General features: G+C 36.8%; 1 protein-coding gene across 2 annotated transcripts in view; it reads right to left on the reverse strand.

Annotated features, from left to right (window-relative positions):
* LOC126418869 (fatty acid synthase-like) overlaps positions 1 to 12,482 on the reverse strand; it is a 431,809-nt gene that overhangs the window by 139,484 nt on the left and 279,843 nt on the right. For both annotated transcript variants that reach the window (XM_050085866.1, XM_050085867.1), the window contains exon 26: positions 776 to 952. In XM_050085866.1, the coding sequence (XP_049941823.1) occupies positions 776 to 952 (177 nt within the window). The remainder of the gene's footprint in view (positions 1 to 775; positions 953 to 12,482) is intronic.

Consider the following 12,482-nt stretch of genomic DNA (forward strand, 5'->3'; position numbering starts at 1 on the left):
CCATTTCCATTTATATGGATTACGCTTTTCTGACTTGTCCGTTATCATCTGCATAATTTTTTTCTGTGTGATAAAACTGGACCAATTAATATACAGAATGATAAGTTACAGGAAGAAGGCTACTTTTGAACTTCTTTTTAATTTTTATTTGTAATAAATCATTAGTTTTGTGGAGAGTGAACTTATCCCACTTAGTTACCACTCCTGATTGTCATCAATCATCAGATAATTTACTTTGTACAATATCAATATTCAATTGAATATGGATCTTTAGTCTACTTTTCTAACCCTGTCTTTCTTAAGAAGTATCTCTCAGACTGAAAGCAATAACAAGTGACCTCTTTCTCTGTTTTCTCTTATTCATTCATTTATATCTCATTTTACATCATCCCTCAATTACTTTGTGGTTTGAATTATGTATTTTTTTCTGTTTTGGTTCATGTACTTCAATACAAATTTACACTTTTTTCAGTATGGGTACTTTCAGCTTGCTGCACCTTATTAACTCTTTTAAATAATGATTGGCATTTTCTCTAGAAACAGTTATATATCCGAACATTCATATGTATGACGATCAACTCCAAGAAAATGTTGTGGCCCTTGGCATTGCATTCTTTTGAAAATATTGTCCCATATGTCTTGAAATTAAGGAATAAATGATGGAAGATCAATGAAGAGGTCACTGGAGATGTATCACAGAGGGAAACTTGACCACATTCCAAGTATGACTGAAAATGACGTAGCCAAATGATTGTAACTGAAATATAAGACTCACCTGTGGGAAGTTTTTGAGAATAAATTCTTTCTTTTGTTGTGTTCCAACAGTGGTGAAAACAGTGCAGCCATGAAACAGGCAGTAGGTGATGGCAGCTTGTCCAATACCACCACTACCTGCATGGATCAGTACGGAGTCACCTTTACGAAGTCCACCTTTTTTAAAGGCCATCAGAATCTGAAAAACAATAGTTAATGTGTAAAATGACTCTATTAAATTTTACATGACCTACTGGCCTCCATCTAAACTCTTAAAATGTTCCAAATGGATAACAGGATATTTACTAAAATATACTCATCACTAGTCAGTTACATGATACTTTCTGGTCTTCGACAACAAGCTACACTTTTGTGCATACCTCATGTTTGTGAAAAATGATATGTCATATACTGATTCATATTATTTACAGCCAGGTGTATAGGTCACCCTCTTTCTCCAAGACTAGTAGGCTTACACCCATATTAGGGTTGTTGGATCAACTATTGTTAAGTATATACGGTATATGTGTGTATGTGTGTATGTGTGTGTGTGTGTGTGTATGTGTGTGTGTGTGTGTGTGTGTATGTCTGTGTGTGTGCGTGTTTGGAGGAGGGTGATGGGTTACGGGCTCTTAATGACAAGGTTACCAGGACCTTTACTCCCAGTCTCTCTCCTGTTCATATATCACATTAATACTTGTTCCATAGACCATGAATACGACATTTTGTACTGATGTGGAATGTGTCAGTTTAACACAGTTTTCTTTAAATGATATAAATTTTTTTGAATTACTACTTCACATCTAAAAATTCGTCTATTGCAGAGAAGGAGTTGTCATTCAGAAGTTCTTTTAATTTGCGTGCTATCTGTCACAATTTTAATGTTGTGTGGCAAATAACCAAAGATTTTTGTGGCAGTGTAATTCACCCTTTTCCAAGCCAAAGTGAGATTTAACCCAGAATGGTGAAGATCATCCTTTCTTCTTGTGTTGTAGCTATGCACTTTGTTATTTTTTTGAATTTGCCATGGTTATTAATAACATATTTCATAAGTGAATATATGAATTGTGAAGACACTGTAAATAACCTGAGTTCCTTAAATAAATATCTGCAAGGTGATATTGGGTGGGCTCCAGCTATTATTCTGATTACACACTTTTGTGCAAAGAATACTTTTTCTCTTAATCATGAATTACCCCAAAATATAATGCCATGTGAAATCAGTGAATGAAAATAAGCATTGTAGGCTAATTTACTGACATGTTTATCATCAAATTTGCAATAACTCCCATAGCATAAGGAGCTCAACCTAAGCGTTTCAGCGTATCATCAATGCGTTTCTTCCAATAATTTGCTTTTCTCTGTCTGACAGACAGCACAACAGAGAATCCAAGGTTTACAAAAATAGCTAAAAACTTCAGAATGGGGACCTGTATATAGCTACAATTATAAAAGTACCATTATTTAGTATCAAAATTTTTCACACTATGATAAATTTTAACATATATGGCAACTCCTATCTCCGTAGTCTCTCTACTTGCAGGTGCTGAAAGCTTATATCCACCTAAATTTACCTTTTCCATATCTGTGACTATACAATCACATTATCATACATCCTTTAATGTACTGCAATTTTGGTCAAATTTCACATCAATGCACACATCCAGAATTTTTGAATGTTCTGCCTTAGCAACAAACTTTTGTTCATTGTCTATATTTACCAATGCTGCTACACCATGTACTGCACAGAACTGTATATAATGTGTTTTCTCAAAATTTAGTGAGAGTCCATTTGTGAAGAACCACTTAATAATTTCTTGAAAGGCTTGCAGACAACCACTTAATAATTTTCTGAAAGATATTATTTACAATTTTCTCCTTAGCTAATTCTTATTTGTTGGTTGTGATTGCTATACTTGTCTCATCAGCAAAAAGAAATAGTTTTGCATCTTCATGAATACAGAGTGGCAAGTCATTAGTATATATTAAGAACAATAAGGGACCCAAGACTGAACTCTGTGATACCTCCCCTGTCAGAGGACTCATCTAATTTCTGTAGGCTATCTGTACTGTTGATTTCAACCTTCTGAATTAAATCATTTGTCCACTATCCCACACATACCACAATACTTAAGCTTATCTGGAAGAAGCTCATGATTCACATGGTCAAAAGTTCAGTTATTCAGAGCATCCAATATTTGATATGTGAAAGCATATGTAATATTTTCAGTTGAAATGCCTTTCTGAAAACCAAATTGACATTTTATTAGTACTTCATTTTTACAAATATGTGAAGCTACTTTTGAATACATTACTTTTTCAACAATTCTGGATAAAACTGAGATTGCATGGAAGTTGTTAGCATCAAACCTATCCCTTTTTTATGCAATGGTTTACTAATATCATGTTTCAGTCTATCTGGAAAAATGCCCTGCTTCAGTTAGCTACTTCATATATGGCTGAGAATCTTACTTATCCGTTGCAAACAACCTTTTAGTACTCTGTTGGAAATGCCATCTGTTCCATGCAAGCTTTTACTTTTGAATGAATTTATTATTTTCCTAATATCACTAGGAGAGGTGGGTTGAATTTCAAATTTATCAAACTGGATAGGTATGTCTCTTCCATAAACTGCCTTGCACTTTTTAATAAATAGCTGGATCCTATTTTCTCTACAACACTTAAAAATGAATATTAAACACGTTTTCTACTTCTGACTGTTTGTTAACAAGCTTTTCACTGAGTTTTATAGAAAAACAGTCTTTCGTTGCTCTCGGTTGTCCTGTTTCGCTTTTAACAATATTACAAATTGTTTTAATTTTATTATCAGAGGTGCTAATCTCAGACATAATGCACATACTTGTGGACTTTTTAATAATTTTTTTTTAATACATTGCTGTAGCTTTTATAACGTTTGACTATTTCCGGATCACTACTCTTTCTACCTATAAGATACACTTGCCTTTTTTTTTTTCTTTAACGAGATACTTTTTATCCCTTTAGTGAGCCATGGAGTTTTAGATGGTTTCTTACAATTATGTTTCATTGTCTTCTTAGGGAAACTGTATTCAAATACACTCACAAATGTATCATGAAATGGGTTAAATTTTAAATTAGCATCAGGTTCCCTGTACACATCATCCCAGTCTCTTTCCCTAAAATTTGCAATTGTTAAATTACGAAATAAACATACTATTTTGTAGGACTGTTTTGCATCACTGTACGGAACTATGTCGTATACTGTAACTAGCTGTGCATCATGACCAGACAGAATACTCTTAAAAAAGAAAAGTTTTATTTGATTCAATTTATCTTCACCTATAAAAACATTATCTATCAGTGTGCTGCTTTCCTGTACTACCTGAGTAGAAAAATGAATAACTGATGTCAAATTGAAAGAAACCAGTAATGATTCAAGGGCAAGCTTTCTATCAGAGTCTTTCAGAAAATCTGCACTGAAATCCCCATAAACAAAAATTTGCTTTCCCCTGTCTGATAGACAGCACAACAGAGAATCCGAGGTTTTCAAAAATAGCTAAAAACTTCAGAACAGGGACCTGTACATAGCTACAATTATAAAAGTACCATTATTTAGTATCAAAATTTTCACACTATCATAAATTTTAACATATATGGCAACTCCTATATCCGCAGTGTCTCTAGTTGCAGGTGCTGAAAGCTTATATCCACCTAAATTTACCTTTTCCATATCTGTGACTATACAATCACATTATCATACATCCTTTAATGTATTGCAATTTTGGTCAAATGTTCTTCTAAAACACAGATAATACAAGGAGGCTAACATAAATGTGAAAGATATGTGAATGGCTAATCAATTATGAAAGACACAGGTGAGGCAGCCAACCTTAAAATAAAACATTAGAGAGTCATCCCTGATATTTAGGGAGCAAGTTGGACATTTCACAGAATCTTAGAAGTCATGCCACATTCCTCCCATTGTCATCTAAAGTAGAAGACAAATCAGCAGGTGAATTAACCACTACCCTCTTATCCGAAAATAAAACACAGACAATTAAAATTTGGCACACTGTGATCTGTACACCACAAGTGCCATACATTGGAAGATACTCTCACTGGTGCAGAAAGGTGTGTGTCAGAGGGCTGGGACCTATGTGAAAACAAGTGAAAAGGACCTCATCCCATCTCTGATGCTGGAAGAAACTGTGCCACAGTTGTGATGTTGGCTTTACTAGATGCTGTTTGTTGTGTGGCGCTTGCTGCCACTCTTCTTCCCATACATATGACTCTGTACCTCAAGAGTGAAGTGATAGCATGTGGGGTGATGGCACACTGAATCACCTGATTATAGCTATATGCCTTCTTGGCTGCTATACCTGCCAATTCATCTCCCTAAATTCTTATTTGCTCTGATTTCCAACAGAAAGACACTATCTTCCCCAGCCTTTGTAGGTGCAGAAGGGTGCCCTTGATATTCTGGACTAAATTATATCTCAGGAAGTTTGAACAGATGAGAACTTTAACAGTCTCAACAAATTCCTGGAAAAGCGGTATTATGGCCTGAGTGAAAGATTACTGGGAGGAATGGACTGGGGGAACTCAAGCAATGGCTTGGGGCAGGCCAAGATACTTTTAAGCTTGCATCTTCATACACTATGCTTGGGTGGATAGACCATAATATGGTTCGTAGAGAATCAAATGCTTCTACTACTTTCCATTTAGGAACAATAAATTTCGAAACTGTAGAATCATAAGATAGCCTAGCCAAATTGGCTGAAGTTATCATAATTATGGGGATGTTAAAAGAAAGCAACCTAAATTAAAATAAGATCATGTGTATTATTACTGAGGGACAGAGCATGGAGAGAATTCTGATGTAAATATTACTGTAAACATGATGATTACCATGGACATGAAAGGACTTTCAGACAGAAGACTATGATTTGTTTAAATATAAACAAAAGATATTCTATTATGTGCAGAATGTTTGGAATAGAAGATAATTCCTGAACACTGCAAGAACATTGCAACTGGACTCCACCACCAGGAAGCTGGCATATGAGAAATAAAAAAGAAAACTAGTAACGAAATTGGTGGAATGAATATGACTTACCATTACATCTAGGAGTCATAAATTCTGAGAAAGCTTTGGACTTAACAAAAACTGTAATAACAGCTCCTTAGGAACAAACCAATGCTTCAAACTTTGTTATTATATTGAAGAACACATATATGTCCATGCTATAGCTTCCATTAGAATTAAACAATTATAAAATTTAATATATACTGTAGAGAGGTAAACAAGGTTAATGGTGTAAGCACTTGATTGAAATAACATTCAGTGTGACAAAAAAAAAAAAAAAAAAAAAAAAAAAAAAAAAAAAAAAAAAAAAAAAGAGATTAGTTAAGTGAACTTGCTATGTAAATAGCATGTAAGTTAACAGCAGTAAAAATAAAGAAAAGCAAATAAAAGCTTAATAATAATTGGCCTATACAAGCCCCAAACAGTAATGTTGATGAATTCTTCTCTCATTTAACAGAACTTCTTGACAAACTCTCAACAAGTAAAAACTAGATAATAATAATAATAATAGATTTGAAAATATATGCTTTAAGTTATAATGTGTCTTATATTTGGTATTCTAACATGATAGAGTACTTTAACTATGTTGTTGTAGTTGTTGTGGTCTTCAGTCCTGAGACTGGTTTGATGCAGCTCTCCATGCTAATCTATCATGTGCAAGCTTCTTCATCTCCCAGTACCTACTGCAACCTACATCCTTCGGAATCTGCTTGGTATATTCATCTCTTGGTCTCCCTCTACGATTTTTACCCTCTACTCTGGCCTCCAATACTAAATTGGTGATCCCTTGATGCCTCAGAACATGTCCTACCAACCAATCCCTTCTTCTAGTCAAGTTGTGCCACAAACTTCTCTTCTCCCCAATCCTATTCAACACCACCTCATTAGTTATGTGATCTACCCATTTAATCTTCAGCATTCTTCTGAAGCACCACATTTCGAAAGATTCTATTCTCTTCTTGTCCAAACTATTTATCGTCCATGTTTCACTTCCATACATGGCTACACTCCATACAAATACTTTCAGGAACGACTTGCTAACACTTAAATCAATACTCGATGTTAACAAATTTCTCTTCTTCAGAAACGCTGTCCTTGCCATTGCCAGTCTACATTTTATATCCTCTCTACTTCGACCATCATAAGTTATTTTGCTCCCCAAATAGCAAAACTCCTTTACTACTTTAAGTGTCTCATTTCCTAATCTAATACCCTCAACATCACCCGACTTAATTCGACTACATTCCATTATCCTCGTTTTGTCATCTTATATCCTCCCTTCAAGACACCATCCATTCCGTTCAACTGCTCTTCCAAGTCCTTTGCTGTCTCTGACAGAATTACAATGTCATTGGCGAACCTGAAAAGTTTTTATTTCTTCTCCATAGATTTTAATACCTACTCCGAATTTTTCTTTTGTTTCCTTCACTGCTTGCTCAATACACAGATTGAATAACATCGGGGAAAGGCTACAACCCTGTCTCACTCCCTTCCCAACCACTGCTTCCCTTTCATGCCCCTCAACTCTTATCACTGCCATTTGATTTCTATACAAATTGTAAATAGCCTTTCGCTACCTATATTTTACCCCTGTCACCTTCAGAATCTGAAAGAGAGTATTCCAGTCAACATTGTCAAAAGCTTTCTCTAAGTCTACAAATGCTAGAAACGTAGGTTTGCCTTTCCTTAATCTAGCTTCTAAGATAAGCCGTAGGGTCAGTATTGCCTCACGTGTACCAATATTTCTACGGAATCCAAACTGATCTTCCCTAAGGTCAGCTTCTACTAGTTTTTCCATTCATCTGTAAAGAATTCGCGTTAGTATTTTGCAGCCATGACTTATTAAACTGATAGTTTGGTAATTTTCACATCTGTCAACACCTGCTTTCTTTGGGATTGGGATTATTATATTCTTCTTGAAGTCTGAGGGTATTTCGCCTGTCTCATACATCTTGCTCACCAGATGGTATGGTTTTGTCAGGACTGGCTCTCCCAAGGCCGTCAGTAGTTCTAATGGAATGTTGTCTACTCCCAGGGCCTTGTTTCGACGCAGGTCTTTCAGTGCTCTGTCGAACTGTTCACGCAGTATCATATCTCCCATTTCATCTTCATCTACATCCTCTTCCATTTCCATAATATTGTCCTCAAGTACATTGCCCTCTATATACTCTATACACTCCTTCCACCTTTCTGCTTTCCCTTCTTTGCTTACAACTGGGTTTCCATCTGAGCTCTTGATATTCATGCAAGTGGTTCTCTTTTCACCAAAGGTATCTATCTGACCCCTAGTGAGATAAGCCTCTACATCCTTACATTTATCCTCTAGCCATCCCTGCTTAGCCATTTTGCACTTCCTGTTGATCCCATTTTTGAGACCTTTGTATTCCTTTTTGCCTGATTCATTTACTGCATTTTTATATTTTCTCCTTTCATCGATTACATTCAATATTTCTTCTGTTACCCAAGGATTTCTACTAGCCCTCGTCTTTTTACCTACTTGATCCTCTGCTGCATTCACTACTTCATCCCTCAAAGCTACCCATTCTTCTTCTACTGTATTTCTTTCGCCCATTCCTGCCATTTGTTCCCTTACGCTCTCCCTGAAACTCTGTACAACCTCTGGTTTAGTCAGTTTATCCAGGTCCCATCTCCTTAAATTCCCACCTTTTTGCAGTTTCTTCAGTTTTAATCTACAGTTCATAACCAATAGATTGAGGTCAGAGTCCACATCTGCCCCTGGAAATGTCTTACAATTTAAAACCTGGTTCCTAAATCTCTGTCTTACCATTATATAATCTATATGATACCTTTTAGTATCTCCAGGGTTCTTCCATGCATACAACCTTCTTTCATGATTCTTGAACCAACTGTTAGCTATGATTAAGATATGCTCTGCACAAAATTCTACCAGGCCGCTTCCTCTTTCATTTCTTACCCCCAATCCATATCCACCTACTACGTTTCCTTCTCTCCCTTTTCTTACTACTGAATTCCAGTCACCCATGACTATTAAATTTTTGTCTCCCTTCACTATCTGAATAATTTCTTTTATTTCATCATACATTTCTTCAATTTCTTCCTCATCTGCGGAGCTAGTTGGCATATAAACTTGTACTACTGTAGAAGGCGTTGGCTTCATGTCTATCTTGGGCACAATAATGCGTTCACTATGCTGTTTGTAGTAGCTTACGTGCATTCTTATTTTTTTATTCATTATTAAACCTACTCCTGCATTACCCCTATTTGACTTTGTATTTATAATCCTGTATTCGCCTGACCAAAAGTCTTGTTCCTCCTGCCACCGAACTTCACTAATTCCCACTATATCTAACTTTAACCTATCCATTTCCCTTTTTAAATTTTCTAACCTACCTGCCCGATTAAGGGATCTGACATTCCACGCTCCGATCCGTAGCATGCCAGTTTTCTTTCTCCTGATAATGACATCCTCTTGAGTAGTCCCTGCCAGGAGATCCGAATGGGGGACTATTTTACCTCCGGAATATTTTACCCAAGAGGACGCCATCATCATTAACCATACAGTAAAGCTGCATGCCCTCGGGAAAAATTATGGCTGTAGTTTCCCCTTGCTTTCAACTGTTTGCAGTACCAGCACAGCAAGGCCGTTTTGGTTAGTGTTACAAGGCCAGATCAGTCAATAATCCAGACTGTTGCCCCTGCAACTACTGAAAAGGCTGCTGCCCCTGTTCAGGAACCAAGCATTTGTCTGGCTTCTCAACAGATACCCCTCCATTGTGGTTGCACCTACGGAACGGCTATCTGTATCGCTGAGGCACGCAAGCCTCCCCACCAACGGCAAGGTCCATGGTTCATGGGGGGGACTTTAACTACTTTAGTAGTACTTTAACTATAAGCATATAAATTCTTCGTCATCAAGAATAAGACCTGACTCACAAATTTGCACTGACCATGGTGTTACAAATTTACACAGGGAAGAAACAGTTATGGAAACTATTCAGATCATAAAGATATAGATTAATACAGATCGTAAAAGGCATCACATAGCCTAGTGACTTTCTGACCTATAAAAGAAAAGTTGTCCGTAATAGGCTTAAGGAGGTCCTTGTATTTATAGACTAGTAGCAAAAACACAAAACAGATCACACTAGTGAGTAAAATGTTGTTGGACTTCCAGCTGCATCAGGTGGTTAAAATACCACTAACTTTTGACCAAACACTCCCTGGCCTTTGTCAGGTGGAATGACTGCTGACAGACTGCCGGTATTCCTTATATACTCTAGCTGCTGGCTGTGACTTCACTGGTGACTGCAGTATCCTCATATACGGGCACACATTCAATCTGCATTTGATGTGTTCATTTCAACTTTGTGACTGCTGGATCCCATACTGAGCTGTAGGCCCACCATATCTGTTAAGGCAGTTACCAGTGATTTTTTTTTCTTTTTTTTCAATAGCTTCTGCAATCACACTGATGAACGGCCTCACAGTATGCTTTATGAAGATGTACTCTGATACTGAACAGAGAGATTGAAATAGAATACTGCCCACTGTGACATTTGCATGAAATACAGTGAAGCCTGACATCACAGGCTTCACACAGTTCTTTCTTCTCAACAGTCATGATGCTGAAACAACAATGGATATATTGTTATCATTTCAGCCAGATGATACCCAGGATGACTATGTGAAACACTTCATCACCAGGACTGACAAAACAAAACAGTTCAACCACATGCTGACCCTGGACATCCACAAGAAATACAAAGAGTGCTGTAAAGCCAGTAAGGTACAGGTCGGGTGACTCGGTATAGATCTTTTAGACCTTTGCAGAAAGTAGGGATACCCGAAAAGTTACTAAGTGTTACTTTAGGTTGTATCATTGTTTGCCAGACATCACATATGAAGTCAAGGTTTACAACTGACTAATATCTTCTCGGTATCACTTAGGAGAAAAACCCAAGCTTTCAATCACTGTCTCTGACATTGTCATCAGGAGTTAAAATTATGGACAGCTAGGGCCGGCAGGGAGTTGTGCTTATATAAATGTGATAGCAGAGCCTACCCACATATCCTGAAAAGTGTGTTTCCTGGTCTCTATTAAAACTACTGCTGTTTATTCTAATTTCTGCTGCCTCTCCTTTATAATTTTGACCCTTCATCAAGAAGACAAAAGAGCAGAGTTGTACAAAGCCCTACTACACTCCACGCACACAGCATGACAATGGGAGGTTCAAGGAAACTGAAGACCCACCTGATGATTGTGAAGCTTTCACGGGTAGGGTCTACCTTTGATGTTCATCATAGTGAAGAGGATGTAACATCATGACCAGAACATGATGATCCATCAGCATCACCATCCAGAGGCCCACTGACAAGATCTAGATCCATGCTGCTGCAGTTGTCTCCAATGGTAACTTTTGAAAGGGCAGGTCATGGTTTCTCCAGAAGAGGGATCAATGCGACAAAATTCACTGCATGCAGTGTTGCATGATGGTTAGCAATGCTGGCTGGTATGCTGTGTATTGCCATTTCAAGCTGGCAATAATTTGTTATTTTGTATTTACGATTTCTGGAAGCTTCTTGAAATATCTCGTGTTTGTAACATTTGTATATTATGAAATATTTCATTTTTGTATAAATCTAGCATTCTCCAATAATTTATGTCTGGATTAATAGCTTCACTCTCCATCCAGGTGATCAGTTCTGTTCTGACTGTATGCTGCTGTCAGAAATAAAATACTTATTTTCAGTTCTAAAAGTGTTGTGCTTCATTGTGGTGAATTGTAAATGAAGATGTACAATCTATAATGAGATTCTAAATAAACACATGCAATGTGCTAACAGTCAAGTTGGGCAGCATGAATAGGATATCTTAAAAACCACACTGAAATGAAATGTTTGAAAAGGTAGTGTCACTAGAGGAGTATGGAGTTATAGCACAGCACTATTGAGTGTGGTGGTTCATCAATTTCATGACAGAGCGAGGCATGGTGTGTGTTTTACATAGAGAAGAACGATGTATGGAAATATTAAGGAATAAAGAATAAAGAGAAAGTAATAAAGGCAAAGTGTATTGAAAGGAAGAGAGCTGAATCAGCACTGCACAACAATAATGGAAATTCCACAATGGATCAAACTTTGACCCGTGCAGAAGTCACTACTTTCTAAAGGCCTAACCTTTAGTCTCAAGCCTAATTTCAATCATGCTGGACTTATAAAGTCAGTATGGGTAGAGGTCATTCTTGGCAGTTAGAACACACGTATCCAACTCATAAATTATAGTTGGTGGTGACTTCAATTTACTCTCAATATGGTAGTGAAAGTACATGTTTAAATGCAGAGGTACACATAAAACATCATTCAAAATTGTGCTAAACAGGTTCTCTCAAAATAATTTTGAGTAATTATTTCATGAGCCCACTCAAACAGTAAATGCTTGTGAAAACACTGTTTATCTCTCAGCAACAAATAATCCTGAGCTAATAACAACCATAAAATCAGATGCAGGGATTAAAGAACACGGGGTTGTCATGCCAAAATTGAATATTGTGCCTCTCAAATTCTCCAAAAATAAATAAAAAATATATCTGTTCATATATGTGTTCAAAGAAGCAGATAAAAATATGCTTGATGCCTTCCTGAGAGATAATCTTCCAAATTAACAATGTAAGAGCAGACCAGA

This window comes from Schistocerca serialis, chromosome 9, assembly GCF_023864345.2.
Source record: "Schistocerca serialis cubense isolate TAMUIC-IGC-003099 chromosome 9, iqSchSeri2.2, whole genome shotgun sequence".
Classification (NCBI taxonomy): Eukaryota; Metazoa; Arthropoda; class Insecta; order Orthoptera; family Acrididae; genus Schistocerca; species Schistocerca serialis.